We start from the raw sequence: 17992 nt of genomic DNA, 5'->3' as shown, positions 1-17992 counted from the left end.
GTTTTTCATTCCTGAGATAAAAATTTGCAAAAACATTCGACCTCAAGATGGTATGGATAGTGCACCCAGCAGCCCAGAGGCGGATTTCCTACTGCCCCTATTAAATGGGCATCGGTCGGCTCAATCGTTAGTGTCGACGAGGTGAGAATGAACATCGTCAGCTCTTTCGCTTGGGTTATATCATTCACACAACACCCATCGCTGTGAATTTAAATCATAACCTTATTCATGACAGAGGGGCTTGGACTCTAGATGGCTGGATGCTCGATATAGAGCTGGGATGGATGTGGGTAAATGATTAGGCCGCCTGGCAGGCCAGAGATTCCAGATTCCCGTGGCCGATTCCTGCTTCCTCCGCTGAAGCGTTGAATCGAAATCAAATTAAACTCGGTGGTGTTTCTCCCAGTTGCGTGTGTGTGTTTCACTGGAGCTGAGGAACTGTAGGAACTGGAGGACTGGAGGAGGAACGCATTGTATATTTTGCAATTTGAACAGCCGCTAGTTGCCGGCACACAGACGTTTATAATTCGCCGAGGTGTGCGTGGTGTGGTGGTGTGGTAAGTATAATAAGAGGTGTGCTCAGACATCAGGCTAACAAACAGGCCGCGCACAAGCAGCCACAGTAAAAATCACTTCGATGGAAGCCATAATGGGCCCGGGCCCGAGCTCCTTTCTACGAACCGAGAAACTGAGATCTGACTACCAATTTAAAAATGCCGCTTTTGACTTTGCGAGACAGAGTGGCGGTGCGGTATTCTCCCTCTGCCGGTCTTTTAGGACGGTCTTTCATTCGGTCGGTCGGTCGATCAAGAAATACCTTTAGATGATGCTGATGGTGCGATGGTAGGTTGGTGCTTTTCGCACAGTTCGTGCTTAAATACAAAGTAAGCTGTTAGAACCATTTGCTTTTCGGCTGCTCCTTATTTCCCTTTTTTTTTTTAATTTTTTGTAGCCCCCTTTTAGTTAATACAATTCTATATTTAAACACCATATAATATGGGGTTTAGGGGTCTTAGATAGTCCAGGGAGAGCGTCCTGTCATCGAAGCTTAAATTTTAATCGATCTTCTAAGGCGGAAAAGCCATCTGCTATCTAAAATCGACAATTACTTGGCCTATTTTGATATCGTGTAACCCCGTCGAGGGTATCTCCAAATTGGTCAACACTTTGCCGGCCACTTAAAAACCCTTTTCAATTTTTTAAGTATAAATATGGTTAATCAGCATCAACACCCGAGTCGAGCTCGAGTGCAAACTAGTCTGTGTGTGAAACTAGTTTTCGGTGTTGAAGCTACTTAGCCGATGCTTTGCCCACACTCCTCTCAGCTCGTGTGTTTTGCTCCACTGACGGATAAGTCGGTGCCGCAGGGGCAAGATACTTCAACATATGCCTGCCTGCAACGAGACTTGCCTGCCAGTCGACCAGATCGATCGCATGGGAATTTCAGACGATCAAAGCGGTCTGTAGGATTGCTCTAATAAAGTCAGATAAAGCCTACTTTATACATTTTCATCATGCCGCGACTCTGTTAAGCTAAAAAGGGAAAATTAAAGCTTTGGTTGTTGGGTTGTTGGGCATTTTCCTTAAAGTTTATTTTGCATTTCATTTTATTTTCACAACTCAGCCTACTGCAATTGGTAATTTTAAAATTATTATTCCCCTTAAATTGTTTTATTAAGCGTGGCCGTTGAAAAGTTGCCATGAAACGCTTTATCCGTGCTCAGCATTTTATTGCATAATAATTCAAACTCATACAAATAAGTCGGCTGTTGGTAACTCTTTATACAAAAGGAAATAGCAAATAATGCTACTAACTAAATTGCCTCAATCAAGTGGACACGTGACACTTGCGGTAATAATAAATACAAAGGCGATGGGCGCTGTTGCTCAAGTGCCATTGCGGCTCATTAGCTTTCCATGGCAAGTGGGTGCCATAAAACCAAAACCCTCTCTCTCTCTCTAGCTGTGGGCATAAGATTATCCGAAGGAATCCTTCACCATCAGGCATACCTTCCTGATTCCTGATTTCCAGCATCCCTTATCCTTAAACATTGCAGTCATTTTGTTAATGCTGGCCTACAACACCATGACGATCCTTTTAGGAAGTGATGTTTTACGCTCTGTGTTGATTTATTGTATCATTACTGTTTATGAGTTCGTGCCCCTTTCAACCGGCGATGACTTGGCCGTATTTGTGTGTGCCTTTAATGAAATCAAAATTAGTTCTAATAAATAATATATTTGTTGTGATATTTCAGATTTTTCTTGTGGGTTTAAAAATAGAGCAAAGATTGGTTATCGAAATGGTAAATGTATGTACTTAAAGGAGGTAAGGGAAGAAGGGAACTAACTTTTATATATTCTTCTGCAATATTGTGTGTTTAAAGGAATCAAAATTATTTGTAAAAAGGTACATATTTGTACTTTACTTATAGATTTAAAAATTCAACAAAATTTGGCAATCTATAAATGGTAGATGTATGTTCTTAGCGAAGGTAAACGGAAAATGAACAGCACTTCTTCTTCTGTAACATTGTGTGTTGAAAAAAGATACCAAAATAGTTTAAATAAATTAAATATTTATTAACATATTTAAAATTTTAATTGTAGATTTAAAAATCCCCAAAAAAATTGGCAATCTAAATGGTAGATGTACAAGCCTAACAGAGCTAAATGTCATAAGTTTAAAGGAAAGTCTCAAGTTTCTGGCATATATTAAGTATAGTTGTTAGTACACTTAATAAACTAACTATAGATTGTTATATTACACATTATATTTATTAAATTACAAACCTAACTTTACCATACCTACCTTAAAAACTCCACAAAGCACATGCATTCCAAGTGTTAAATGTTAATCTTTAACACAGACAAACGAAACATTAAGAAAGTCCATAACCTCTGGCATCCCCCTTAAAAAAAAAATACAAAACCATCTTTCTTTTGAAGTCCGTTGCGCTGTTTAATAATTATGTTTTACCCTTTTATTTGAAGAAACAAATTAATATCCGCTTAAATGCTACAAATATCATTAAGCATCTTGTGCACACAAAAACACACTCGTAACAACACTAATTTGAATCGACCGAAATACAGATGGGCTCGTGACAAAGTACCGATTACTATTCGTTCCGATCACTCTAAGTATTCACAGCCTTTGCGATGCGTCTTTGATGTGCCGGCAATAACAAAAAACATGATGGTTTTGTTAATGGATTTCTATAAAGGCTTCCGACTGTTAAAAGACCCGACTGTAGGAACACCCGTGGCGATAATTTAAAGCCACTGTCTAAGCCAGCATACCTTTTTATACCCTTGCGTGGGGTATGCCACTTTTGGCCTTTTCAACTGCAAACGGTGTTAAGAAAAGTCATTTCAACTTGGGAAAGCTTATGGTTCGATTGGAATTAGCTTAGGGGGATCGTTTTTTTTTTTTTAATTTCAAGTAGGCCTAACTAACTTTTCATCATTAAAATTTAGTACTTCGTTACCACTTATGGCTACTATTTTCTTTAACGAGTTAAGGTTTAGTTGTGTTTACAAATTCCATAAGTATATATGAATATATATGCATGTGAGGACCTTATGAAAGCAAATTATGTGTATCGAATTTTATGATTTCAACGCAGAGCCTTCGTTGTACCTGTAATTTTGGTCCCAGCTTCGATCTCTTTTAGCTCGTTGAAAAATTTCAACTTCTTCAAGGGTCCCAAGCGATTATGCAAATGATTTTGGCTGGGCTCCAAACTACAAAGGATTATGAATACAAATTTTGCTGGGCCATAAAGTAAACAACCGATATTTAATCGCTGGTTAATAGGATTAGCTTTGGGAAACAAGAAAATGGTTGAGTGAGGATGGAATATAAGGTAACTGGGGTACAATTTTTGTATGCACAAAATGTTGCCTACTTATTGGCGCAAAAGTTTTCTTTAAATTTTTGGTTTATATTAACATATTTTGCACATTTTTTCTTAATATGGAATAAATACTTTTCGTGAAGATTTTCTCTATTTTTAGAGAGCTGAATGGAAGTGGCTTTATTAAAATAATATCAAATATTAAATAATTTGTGTTAATTTAAAAGGGAAAATAAACTCAAGATTGTTGAACTTAATAAGAAGACACATCATCAAAAATTTATACTCGTATACTTTCCCATACTTACTTTTCACTTTTTAAATAATATTTTTATACCATTTTTTCTAATCCACCTATACACCATAAAACATATATAAAATCCTTCATTGTGATTAAAAACAAGTATCAATTTGACCAATACCGACACTACAATTCAAAATACATTTTGCAGTAATGAAAATCTGATCTAAAAAATAACAATAACATGTCGTGTTGCCTCTGTAATTACACCAAGTTAAATATTTACATGGAATTCCCCGAACCTTCGTTTAGTTTGTGTTTATCAAAAAAAAAGGCTAAAAATCAAAATTAAAGTACAATGTTTTATGTTCAAATATTTTTAATTTCACGGTAAATATTTAGGTAAACAATAATGACAGAGCCAAGAAGTCATTTGTTACATTGAGGCATGGTGTTTTGTTTGTAACTAATTATTACAGCATAATTCTTCTCGCAGCTGGAGTTGAAAGTAAAGATTGGACTGGGCCTTTCATCTTGCCGCTAATATTCCGTTTCTACTAATTTGACTAAAGCAAATATAATTAAATCGGCTAAAACCGCTGGTTTTGTATTCACCGACGGGCGGGTACCACCATAAAGATTTGGTTTTCTGTTTATTAGTAAATGATTTGAAATTTGAAGTTCAAGAGTGAAGGGAACTGCAGATGACATACTTTTGAAGCCTTTTTAAAAAATGGCGATTAATTGAACAAAAAATTTAGTTTATTTTCTTAACTTATGGTATGTTTTTCCAAGATCTATCAAGAACAATTTTAGATATGAAGTTCAAGAGTGAAGGGAACTGCTGATGACATACTTTTAAAGCCTTTTTTAAAATCCGTCACTTTTTAAACACAAAATGTAGTGTATTTGCTTATCTCTTGGTATGTTATTTTAAGACCTATCAAGAACATTTTTTAATAAAAAATAAAAACAAATTCCTTTGTTAGCTTGGCATCTGTAATACTTATAGTTAATATAAATTACCGACCTTACTTAGCCAATTAGAATCTACTTATGGGTTCGAACTGATCGCGTTTTGAAAATGGTTTGATAAGTTAGTGTCTCGCTTAACTGACTCGGGTAAATATGTACATAATATTCGCTCAGCCTTAAGATTTTGTCACATTTAGTAAATTATTTTTTCAAAGATAAATTATATTTGTTTAAATATGTGAATTTATAAAATATAAACCTGAATACCTTAACTTAAGCAGTAATGCAATATAATAATTTAGTAATAAGTTATAGTTTGAAAATAGGAAAAGAATGAGTCAAGTCCTAAAGCTCGTTTAATTACTAATATAATTTTTAATTTAATATCAACTAAAAATTGAAACAAAATTGAACGATTACTAATTTATCTTGGCAGGTATGTAATCCTTAAACAATCGAAAAACTTTCTCCAAAAACTGACTGAATTTTGCCTTTTAAACAAGCAAGAAGATGACTTAAAAGTAGTGCCATTTCTGAAACTTAAACTACTACTACTACTATGATCTCTCAAAATGGCAATCATTTTCACATTTAAAAGGTATGGTTAAGTTAAGATTAAGTAAAATTAAGAGTATAAAATAGTTTTTACTACAATTAACTCTGTTATCCTGCAATATCACTAAGAAAAAACTCAGAACGAATGTAGATTATAGTTCGGACAAATAAGAAGGATAAAAAGGAGACTAAGAAATATTAAATAGCTTCAAGCGTTCGAGGACTTGTATCCATGTGTTTATGGCCAAATAACTCAGCTGTTGTATTCATTAGGCCTTGTTCTCTCTCCCTCTCCTTATTATTATTGCTGCCTTTATGTTAATAACCTGAAAGTGTTTTAAATTTCACGCGTCTTGCTTGTTAAATACAGACATGTGTTTATTCCAACCAGAAACAAAGGACCGACGCGTTCCGAAAAATTATTCACAAGTCCAAATTACTTTAGTGGTGATATTTTTTACATAATTAGGGTGATCTGTTAGTTAAGAGAGGCTAATAAGGGGATCTAAGAGATAGGATATGCACGATAAGTGAGGGCAGTGATCCTATTGCAGTCAATGTTGTTATTTCTATTATTGTTGTTATTATTTTACTTTAACCTTTTTTATGACAAAACAATAGTTTTGATAGGGAAAAGTTTACAACCCAAACTAAACTTTCTATATTTATTTATAAAACGGATATAAAACTTACTTTTTAACTATAGTTTTTTGAAAAAGATCGTTGAGTTGTATTGACTGGAAGGAAAGTATAACCGAACCGAAATTCGAGAATTTAAACTTCCTATCGGAAGACTTCTAAGCTTTATTTTCAATTCGCCTTTTATTTTCCGAAAAATTACTGACAAGTTGAAATACATTTTTTATATCCTGCTTCCCAAGAACTCAATTAGTACAATTTTTGCCTAATTAGAAATATATTTTATAAATTGTATAAACATTAGTTATTAACAATTTTTGTAGCAGGAAATTTTGAATGATTTTTTTAGCTTAAAATTCTTCTAAAATTCATAATCACTATACTTTTCAGATCTGTGATTATTTCACTTTTTGTATTCTATTTAATTGGAGCGATTTTAATGCGTGTTTACATATTGAAAAAAATCAGAATATGACACCTTAAAAAAATAAAATTTAAATACGAGAACAATGTTTTTATTTTTATTTTTCACATTGAAAAAACTGCTTTCTAGTATTTGGATTTGCAGTGTAGCTTTTTTGTTTTATGCTTATTATTATTACTAATCACGTTGTTGATTTAATTTCCTAAAGTTCAATATAGTTTTTATCAATTTAATTACCTCATAAACCAAATCAGATTTTTAGACTGAATATAGTAGAGCTTGTGCGCTATTTCTCTCTTAAAACTTTTCTGACTTTTACTAATTATTATAAACCATACTTTATAAGGTCGAAAAAATAACAAAAACCTCGCAAAAATATGTTTTTCTTATTGAACACACTTCATATTTTACCTAGAAATTGACACACAAAGCTAATAAGTCTGATCCTGCAGTTAGAAAAACTGGAAAACTAAGGTAAATATCGGTGATCACTGAACCTTACTTACGCTCATGATCTCAGTCATTGCCCAGTGCTAACTTTTGTAGATTTGAAAACACTTTTTTTGTTCAGTTATTTAAATGTTTATATTCTTCACAAAATGATCGATTTATGCACTAAGTTTGATACAAATAAAATAAATAATTTACTAGTACGGATATGTAATACAAGCTAATCAAATTTGTATAACAAGCTTCTATGTACATGCCATCTATGCCTAGGAAAGTATACCATATACTCGTCTATATATATATATGTTTTGGTCCTATTACAATTAATCTTAATACAAAAGGAACTACGTTTGGATGGATATACATATATCGTTCATAAATAATGCTATACATAGGTGTGTGCGTGTCTCTGGATCCGGCTATATCATATATCTATATCGTACGCATGTCGTTGTCTATTCTATTCTGGACCTCGGGTGTCCGATATTGCTGAGCCGGGGCGACGAGGGTTACGTTATTGTAGTATATATTATGCATATTGGCAATGGGCGCCGCCATCATGAAGAGCGGATGCGAGATGGCCAGTTCGTAGGTGGTGGGACTGCTGGGTATCCCCGAGGCCTGCAAACCGGCCACACTGGCACCCGTGGCGTAGTGCAGGAAGGGCACATGGGCACCGGCGTTTATTGTGTGCATCGGCGGCAGGGGATCTTCGGTCCGGCTGGATCGACTGGCGGACAAATATTCCTCCGAGGCGGCGGGCGTTGTGGGATACCGACTGATACCACTACACTCCACCACATCAATATCCACACGGTCATCCTCATCATCCTCGTCCTCCGAAGGATGTTCCGGTTTGTCCGGCGTAATCAGACTCTCTATCGTGAAGGATCTTTTAGGTCGCAGGCTCAATGGTCCCTCGATATCGGAACTGGTTAGCGCGGGCAGATTGGACAGACCCATGTCCGAGAGATTTGTGTGTTCCGCACTGGACATGGAGCCGGGCATTACGTGCGGCATAGGCACACCTTGACCCAGGGAGTTGGGCATATGATTCGTAGCCCTGGGCAAGGGATCCATTCTCATTGCGGGACTATTCATGTCCAGCGGTGACATATGCGACGCACTGCCTCCATTCCGGGTGGTAAAGAAGAATCTATTGAGGTTTGCCAGGGCAGTCAGCTCTTCGTTGAGCAGATCCTTGTCGTTCTTGTGCAACTTGAAGCGTTTCCTCCGCCGGAGCAGACTCCCGTTTTCGAACATATCAAAGGCCTGCGGATGAAGGGCCCAGTAGGCTCCTTTTCCCGGTCTGTCCGGCCGTCGGGGTACCTTTATGAAGCAATCATTGAAGCTGAGGTTGTGCCTTAGCGAATTCTGCCATCGCTGAGTGTTCTTGCGGTAATACGGAAATCGGTCTGTGATAAACTTGTATATATCGCTGAGCGGTAGCATTTTCTCCGGGGAACTCCAGATGGCCATGGCCGTTAGCGAAATGTACGAATACGGGGGCTTCTGTTCGCCGTAGGATTCTCGCGAGGGCCTGGGCATTATTACACAATAATTGGTTTTGTTTTGCTTAACACATCACAGTGTTACATATTTGTTTATGGTAAGTTATTGATTCACTATCCTTTAATACTATTCATAAGCTTATTTTCTTCACAAAAATCCTAAATGAATTTCCTTAATGAGGAGTATTTAGTAAGAGTGTGCCGAGTACCGTCGCAGGAACAGGAACAGGAACTGTAACTAAACACCCAATGGGGGCACGGTGGCGATACGACATGACGATATGATACGGGCCGAGATAGCGACGCGAAGCGACGGCAAACAAGATCGCGCCAACTGTCGGCAATAAACTCTGCGCAAGAACTACGCTCGTTATAAGCTCCGGCGACGACACTGGCTTTAACACTGGCACTGGATGTAAAAGCACTCTCACTGAGGTTTCCCCGTGCCTGCTTGCCTTCTCCAGCACCTCCTCGTACTCCACCTCGTTCCCTGGCAAATTACCATCAAAAGCTGAATACGAATACGTGAGTGGTAGTAGTAGTGGCCATAGTGGCCTATACGGGGGGGAGGTGTGGGCTATAAAGCCAGAGCGAACTTGGGGCGAAGATAGCGATAGAGCGGGAACAAAACAAACGACAACAAACGAAGAACACGGCACACAAAAAATTACTGTTTCAGCAGACTGGCAGACGACGTGCCGGTTATTGTACTAAGTGAGCAATGCCCTCCCCTTGTTGTCCGTGGGCCCGTGGCCCGGTCTCCTCCAGTGTGTTCGGTGTTCGGTCCTCAGTCCTCAGTCCTCAGTCCTCCGTTCGTACAACCAACCACAGTGAGCAATGCAATCAAAATATAATCACTCACATCATTGCCCCCGTGCTCTCTCCCAATCACCGCGATGCGAACATGCATCATCCCTCCGCCACGGCGAAACTTCAAAGCGGCGAGGAGAGCCAAAGCAAAGAGTCTGAGATTTACTAAACGAATAAACCAGTCTGACCAGACCGCACTACGCCGCTCTGGCGAAGAGCTAATGCCCCGCCGGTGGTTGCGACGGCTACACTTGGAGAAAACTACCCCCTTAAACTTGAAAAGACTTTGAAGTTTTAACGAGGGAAAGTGGGCTGAATGGTCATAAGGTAATATGAATCCCTATACCTTATGGGTTAGAAAGAGTAACCTTGTTGTCCAATCTTTCCCGTAAAGTTATGAACTATTTTTATAGCATACTTTCCGTCGGCTAATCGTGCCTATAATGAGTCAATTTCGAAAGCTATTAATATGGATTTATTTATTTGATAGATTTAATCTATTAAAAGAAATATTGAAGTACTTCTTATAGCTTAAATTCAGTTTTTTATTAAAAATTAAATTAAAAGTTTAAATATAAATTTCAGATATATTTCTTCCTGTGAGCTTTTGATAGATTCAACCCACACTCGATTTCTTTTCGTGTAAGAGGGGAGTATCTCGTCGGTTTTATTTAGCTTTGCCTTTGCCTTTGCCGTTGCCCCAGCTCAGCTCCGCTCCACTCTGCTCCGGACAAAAGAGCAGCCGCCCCGGCAGCTGGTTCTGGCCATGGCCGGGACTCTGGCCGCGACTGGGACTCTGGCTAACGGCCCAATGCGAGAGAGGTGTTGAAAAAGAAAATTACAACCACTTTACCGATTTACTGATTTTACGTTTTCATAATCTTGTTAGTTAATTTGCCTGCTTGGGACTCGGCCATGATTCCACAGAACGTAAAAGCCAAAGCACATTGCCACCGCATTCGGCGAACGTGTGGGTTTGAGCCTGGTTTTTATTTCTTGTGTTTTCTTTTTTTTTTTTTTTTGTAGTTGGCTTTTTTTTTAGGCCATGGGCTGCATCGGCTGCGATTTCGCGAGAGTCGATTTAACACTAGGATGGATAATTGTCTTTAATAGTGCGCCTGATAGACCAGCAAATCGCAAAACCCGCTGGATGGGTGTATTAAATCGCATTAGCTATTAATGAGTCTTGCATTCTTCCCATTTTCGGAGTGTAAATTAATGATATCTGGCTAACACACGAAAACTAATGAGTAGTTAAGCAATGGTAACCAAATGCTTGGGGGTTTAATTGAATTTTAATCACTTGAACTATTTAAGATCTGTTTTATACTATTTTTTTGGATATTAAACAGGGTAAAAAGATAAGAGCTGATGTTGAATTAAGAAAAATACCTTAAACTAATTACTATCTAATTTATAAATATTTTATTTCAATTATTTATTAAGTAGTTTCCTGGAGTTTAAAGTTTTTATAGAACATATTTCCTTCTAAAGCTTTCAAGTAATTAATCCCCCTTACATATACTCGACTTAATTAAGAATTTATTTATCTGTTTTTAAATAACAATCGCATTTGGCCATAATTGTGCCGTTCATAGCGATAATTAGGTGCTCGGTGAGCGAAGGTTAACAGCGATGTGCCGCACTTGAAGGGAGGCAAGCTGGCTGAAAGAGAGCGAATGGATATGGGATGTAGGTTTGGGTATGGTTCGAGTAAAGCTATATGGCTATATGACATGGAATTCCGAATGGAGTGAGCTTCTCTCGTCGGAGAGTACCGCCAAAGAGGGATGGCAAGATATGGACGTTATCTGGCATCTCGCTCGCTGGCTTTGTCTATATGAACAGAGAACAGAGAAATAAAAAAAACATAAAACCTAGGACGGGATTGGCCATTGGCTGAAATCCATTTGTTGGGGCGGAGCCATATGGGCATTGTAATAAAATTGTATATTTTAATTTAAGTGGACATATGAATATGGCCACGGTAGCACTTCTGATTAACCATTAACGAGTTTTAAATATCTACAGAAATTCAATCAGCCCGTTAAATTACATGCTATAAATAATTAAATTACCTCGACTCACATTGTCAGGCAGTTTTACAACGAAATTATATATAAATATGTGCTTTACATAATTTATATAATTATGAATACACATATTGCTAGCAATAATGGGTTTATCATTTCATTCATATTGGATTTCCTCTTTTTTTTTTTTTTGCTCATGCATGTGTGACATTAATTGAGACCACGCGGCCATACTTTATTATAATAATGGAGTGTCCTCCATTGCAGTTTCTCCTTCATGTTGGACTAAACTTCATCCCTAGTGACTAAAATAGTAAAGACATAATTTTATGAGTTTTGGCAAGCACTCTCAGCTTGGTTTTACCCAATCTTTTTCCCTTTCATTAAATTAGAATTTATTTTTCCTTTAAACCTTGAAAAATAAATCATTTTTGTGTTTGTACAAAAACAGTTTTTTAACAGTATATTAACACCTAGAACGTACTTGAACTTGAAATGGCAAATAAGAAGTGCAAGTTCTGTACTTCCATAGCTCAAAGTCTTCATAACTCAACTTTTTTTGTGACCAATGGAGGTTCTGAAGCGATTCTTGGCACTTGCAGAGTAGCAACCTAACGTCTAACTAAGATAAAGTTCTGGTCAGTTTTCATTTTCACATAGGAAAAAATCAGCTTTTTTCAAAATGCTTACTTTAACATAAATAGTTTTAAGTTTAAGCGAGTTAACAAGCTTAAATGCGAATAAATATTATGTTTTTAAACCCATGCTTATATTTAAAAAAACAAAAACTATTAAAAATTACTAAATATTTGATTTTAATTATTTATTTATCTAAGGCTAACAATTAGTTAAAACTAAGAGCTAACATTTGGCTAGGAGCAAAAACAGCTAAGGCCTTTAGCTCGGCTAAAATTAGAATATGGCTTAAATAGATTTAACTTATGCAAAATATTACTGAGGCTTATTATTTACATTATATTTAAAAAGAAATTGTGATTTACTTAAATTTGGGAGGTGATTCAAGAGATGTCTAGGAACTTAAGAATCTTTAAGGAGTTTGTTCTTTATAATCTTATTGTTTTTATGCGTATTTGTATATCAAATTTGGTTTAAAAACATGTATTTTTATTATCCTCCTTATATCAAAAGTGTTTCCACTTCTTTCTACTTAACAATGTTATTTAAACTGATCAACTGTATCTAGAAATTCATTTAATTTTAATATTTTTAAGACTGATCTATTTATATCGCCTGGCAATGCGTATAATCCTAGAAGTAAGAGTGTTCCTTAAGGGGTCTTAAATGTACATACAGGATTATCTCGCAGCGCGATTAAGTTAAATATAAAGAAAATTATTAATTAAAATTGTAATAAAGAAGTTGATAATATATATATGATAAATATGATTATTGCTTAGAAAATTCATTAAACTTCTTCTTTTAAAAAACCCAAAATTCCAAGATATGTAGATGGATTTCCTACATGAATCTTCAGAAATCTAGGACCTTTAAACCCATTTACCTATGCCCAAAACATAATATATGGTTTCTTAAATAGATCAAATTAATTCTGTACAAAAAACCTGATATTATTAAAATCAAAAACATGCTTAACAGTCTTGTTTGATTAAATTAAAATATTAAGTTTTCAAAATGCTAATTACCTTTAGTTTGTGATAAACTGAAATCATAAATCTCCTTTATTAATATAATTGCTATTCATTTTTCTAGTTGTGTTTGCCTGAGAACCAACACCTTTTCTCACAGCCCATAACATCCTTCTGCCCCAATTTGGTCCTGCAACACCCAATCTATTCATTTTAAGCGTGAATATAATTTAAAATTTATTTAAAAACCATTTGCTGAAACATGAATAGGCGTTGAAAATGTGCTAGCGTGACGAACGCTGAACATAAATTTACATTTTAGGCAGAACCATATTTTTAATAAAATTATAGCCGCCGAGGTTTGCTCAATCAAATGGGCAAACGTACACACACCGAGGCATGTAATGTAACAATATAACAACAGATACAATCACAACAAATTTCACGCCAAACAATTACAACGCATTATAAGAATTTTGTTGGCAGAGGGATGGTCAAGGTATTTAACCCGCAACCATAAATCTTTTCATACTCAGTTTGTGGTTGTGTTGCTTTTACTGTTGGCTACTTGGATTCAGATTCAGATACAGTCTGAGAGTCAGACTGAGAGTCAGTACCCACCCAGTGGGCTTGACATTTGCCTTGTAAATGCGTAATAATCAGGACATCCGACAAACACAAAGTTACGCTTTAACTCCATTCGCTTCGGTATACGGTTAACAGTTGTTACAATCATCCATTTAATGTCGTACAACACCGAAACGGAAACCAATGAAAATAAACACAAAAATCCGTAAAAGCAAAATATACCCTCTACCCTCTTCTGTGGTAACCCAAATTAAAAATCTATTTTTCGCCATAGCTGACAAAAATTGCTTTTACATAATCGACAATTTGGCCTGATATCTTTGCCAGCTGCACAGTGATTTTCATAATGGACTTCCAACCGATTCATTGTCAGTCTATATATTGCAAATCTCGTTTTCTCTCTCTTTATAAAGACTATTATTAAAAAGTCTGCTAGCGCTTAGGTGGGCCTTCTCCATCTTTAAACAATTAAAAGACCCAAATTGGCAAATGATTATTAATATCACACAATTTTGAAAGAAATACAATCATTAGTCGGAAATCGCAAAGATAGAACAATCATAATTTTGAAAACTTCAAGTTTATTATTAATATTGATGGATGGAACGAATCAATTTGCCTATAAGTTAGTTTTACAATTTTTTTTCCGTGTCTAAGAGAGAATTTAAATTAATTTATTGTCTATTGTTTGGAATCACCCACGAAGTTCTGAGCGCAAACTGTGGCTTAAGATTAATCTTTTAAAATTTTGGCTAAAATGAAGCTAAAAATCTGGCCTAAATAGATAAAACAAGAGATTTTTATCTTAAATGTTAAAATAAATATCCTGATTATTATTTATATCTTTTGATTCAAAAATTTCAAGTTTATTATTAATATTGATGGATGGAACTAATCATTTAGTCTATAAGTTAGTTAACATTTTGTTTTCCGTGTCTAAAAGGGAATTAAAATTAATATATTGTCTAATATTTAGGATTACCTTTCAAAATATAAACCCAAAGTCTTTTTTAAGATTAATGTTGTTGTTTTTTGTTGTTAAAACAAAAGATCTTAGTGAAAACGAATAGATTTTTAAACCATAATATTTTAAATAATATATCAATATATTTTATAATATTTGTAAAACAATTTCAATTGCAGCCCAGGATTCCAAAGAATAAGAATGGTTTTGTATTTGGCTTAAACCTTAAACCAAAAACAGAATTGATCAATAAGACCGCTTAACAATAAAGAAGTCTATAAACTCCTGTTTATTTATTTATTGAGCATCTTTTACAAATAATAAAGTATAATACTGGATCAAATTGTGTTTAATAGCGAACGTTAGGCGGCTAATGCACCACCTGTCCAACAAAGCGTAACAATGGCTTAAGAAGTAGTTTACATTAAATGAAAGCCATAAATTAAAAAAGGAAACTGCTGGGCTATGTGTCAGAACCGTAATTAGAGATATTGGCTTTAAATAATCGAGCGGCACTCATTTGTTCACTTTTTACTCGCCGACAACGCAGCGGCACGCCTGTGTTTAAGATCGAACCACAGAAAAGGTGTTAGAAAAGGGCGATCGGTAAAAAGGTAAAAAGGCACACACGAATTCTCGTTTTCTCACATGTGGATATATATATGTATATATAGGTATCTGTGTATGTCCGAGTGCTCATCCCCTTTATTGTTTCATGGGACTGGTACTGCGACTGGGATCAAGTTGTATGTGGTCCAAACGGAGCGAAATCGTATATTAGTGGACGTGGAGTTTCCATGCTCCGGCCTGCTGATCATCGGCATTACCAGTAATAGGCTGCCAGGTCTAACAGCCTGTGCAGGGCAGGCTATTTAGGAGAATGCGTTCCATCATTAACATCAGACAGCTGTTAAATGATAGACAGAATTAGTATAAACACATTTAATTATATGGTTGGTGTTGTCAGGTGTTTTACACCTTATTAGATCGTGTTAACCTTTGATCTAACTAACTGATATGGAACACCGGATGCAACTCAAAGCGTTTGTCTTAGCCGTTAACAATAGGACAATTTAGCCGTCACATTAATAATTGAAATTTGTATTTTATGAATTTTAAATTTTGGAAAATCCAATATTTTTATTATTTGAAAAATGCCTTAACCTTCAACGATAATTTAAGAATCGTTAAATCCGTACATGTCGCTTTAAAAATTAAATTTAAATAAAATACCAAAATGATCACTATTTTTATGAAGAATATTTAACAATAACAAATTCTCAAACATTTTTTTCAATTTAATCTTGAAGAATTTTATTGAGCATCCAAACTAAACTGCCACTAAAATTCGTAATCTGAAAGAGCATAAGAGGGCGTGCCCAAGACTTAAGCTTGCTGCAAGATTTTTAAAAGAATTCGTCTGTCGTTTCTCTGAGGGTATAAATTCCTTAAGAACTAGGCGGTATTCCAAAATTCTTCAGACCATTTCTTATTAAGAGCATATTTTATAAGTTGGGAAACATTTTATATCTTATATTTATTATTTAATATAACATTTTTCGCTTTCCCCGCTTTAAAAATAATCTGTGCAGTGTATCGGCAAAAGACAAGAACACGACATTTGAAATTACGTTTTACTTTAAAATTGAAAACTCCCTCTTTAAAAATGATTAATAACAGTATAAAATCATAGTTTAAAAATACAACTCTTTTATTTTTCTTAAACTTCATGGTGCCCTATTTATGTCTCATACAAAGATTCTATTCGTCAGTTTCCTTATTGATTATTCCAGGATCATTTGAGAATATAAGCCTTTTCTGCGAGGTGTTCATATACGGACGGTTGATCCATTCAGTGTCAGCTGCTTTTATGTTCTCCAACGTTCCAAGTTTAATTTGATACAACTTCAAGGCAAACCTTGGCCCCACTTCACTGAGCTCCAGTTCCTTGTTCACATATTTGTACTGATGATGTCTAAATATAATCGAATCATTGTGGTTTAAGAAGGACATTACTCTTTGCGAGTTCTCCTTCGGCACGGGAAACAAGTGTTTCAGTATCTTAACAGTTCTCAAACCAATGGGTGTTTTGAAATTATTAAAAATTAAATGCGGCTTCTGCTCGCTCATGTGTCCAATGTCGGGAATATCATGTCGCATAACCACATCGGATATGTTGAAGAAGGCAGTTGGGCCATACGGAAGATGACAGACCACAAGGCTGTCCGGAATACCACGATGCTCATGGACAATTAGGAAATCGGTTACATTATTTGCACGACAGGCATGCATTAGTGTTGTCAGCTGGTAGTTTCCTCTGTTCATCTGTTGGGCATTTGGAATGATCAGCCGAAGTTCCTTCATAAACATTTTCAATCTGGACGAGGGATTGTGCGAGGTGGTCAGCATGATTTTAGGATCCTCACATCCGGCATAATGGTATTCATCATTAACTATGCGATCGTCAACACCTGAAATAAAAATAAGTTTATTATTAGTGAATATTTTAATCAATTCAAGGATGGATAATGAAATGTATTTTTCAAAGTATAGAATTATAGATAATGTACATAACAGTACATTTTAATAATAACGTACATAGATAGAAAGCTTTTCTCTAACTTAATATAAAACACTAGTGGTCAGTTACCTATCATTATTTAGAATTTTCTTTGCTATGAAGACTGAGTATCGCCATTCAAATTATACAAATTTAAACTATGGATAATTGCAATAAAATCAACATTAAATGTTTGCTATCGCAGTCTGCCGTCTAAACACGCATAGGAAATTACTATATGATACTTGTTAGTTCTAAACAGCCATTAAAATCGCAACTTGATAATTAAGAGTCACGAATGCTCCTTGCAGTTCTTTTAAAAATACCCGCCATTGAGCTATTCCAATTGCTGTTTTTATTTGTCCCAATTTATCTATAAACATGAAGGTACACTTTTTAAATTATAAAAACACCTAAATTAACTAAACATAAGTTTTAAATATTTGATAATAATATTTACCATCATCAACATATTTCAGCGACTTGTAGGCTGTGAGACTTTTCTTCACGTTTTTGGAGCCGATCGACTTGTTTTCATTAATGGCCTGGACAACGGTCTCCTGGATTTTTTGCTTGGCTTTTAGGCGCTCGGTAAGGGCTTTATTATATAGATATTCCCTTCGTTGTCTGGCTTGTTTTCGCAACATTTTTATTTGTTATTATTTCTGCTTGCACGTGTACGGTAGAAAATAAATGAAAACAAAACTCACACCACTTAAGCAGTGCCGATAACTTATCGCCAGCTGCTGCTGGAATGGGCGGAATAGAAACACGG

The 17992-nt window shown here is 35.7% G+C and overlaps 2 protein-coding genes across 2 annotated transcripts; both read right to left on the bottom strand.

Moving 5' to 3' along the window:
* Nucleotides 1-7056: 7056 nt before the first annotated feature.
* On the bottom strand, nt 7057-9154 carry LOC108113705 (fork head domain-containing protein FD4). The gene has a single exon (XM_017224384.2). The coding sequence runs from the start codon at nt 8690-8692 to the stop codon at nt 7577-7579; it is 1116 nt and encodes a 371-aa protein (XP_017079873.2). The 5' UTR covers nt 8693-9154; the 3' UTR covers nt 7057-7576.
* Nucleotides 9155-16347: 7193 nt separating this feature from the next.
* On the bottom strand, nt 16348-17928 carry LOC108113767 (U3 small nucleolar ribonucleoprotein protein IMP4). Its single transcript, XM_017224465.2, has 2 exons — nt 17678-17928; nt 16348-17128 (listed from the first exon to the last, which is right to left on the bottom strand). The coding sequence occupies exons 1-2, from the start codon at nt 17862-17864 to the stop codon at nt 16419-16421; spliced, it is 897 nt and encodes a 298-aa protein (XP_017079954.1). The 5' UTR covers nt 17865-17928; the 3' UTR covers nt 16348-16418.
* Between the last annotated feature and the right edge of the window lie 64 nt (nt 17929-17992).

This window comes from Drosophila eugracilis, unplaced genomic scaffold (assembly GCF_018153835.1).
Source record: "Drosophila eugracilis isolate 14026-0451.02 unplaced genomic scaffold, ASM1815383v1 contig_367, whole genome shotgun sequence".
Classification (NCBI taxonomy): Eukaryota; Metazoa; Arthropoda; class Insecta; order Diptera; family Drosophilidae; genus Drosophila; species Drosophila eugracilis.
The sequence above is the reverse complement of the archived record's forward strand: the minus strand, read 5'-3'. Positions and strand labels throughout refer to the sequence as shown.

What these genes read in the sequence shown, in the direction of transcription:
- LOC108113705 (XM_017224384.2), bottom strand. Translation starts at nt 8,692, where the DNA reads ATGCCCAGGCCCTCGCGAGAATCCTACGGCGAACAGAAGCCCCCGTAT.
- LOC108113767 (XM_017224465.2), bottom strand. Translation starts at nt 17,864, where the DNA reads ATGTTGCGAAAACAAGCCAGACAACGAAGGGAATATCTATATAATAAA. An exon ending in GCTGAAATATGTTGATGATG is followed by an intron (nt 17,129 to 17,677) that starts GTAAATATTATT and finishes TTTTTATTTCAG; the next exon opens with GTGTTGACGATCGCATAGTT.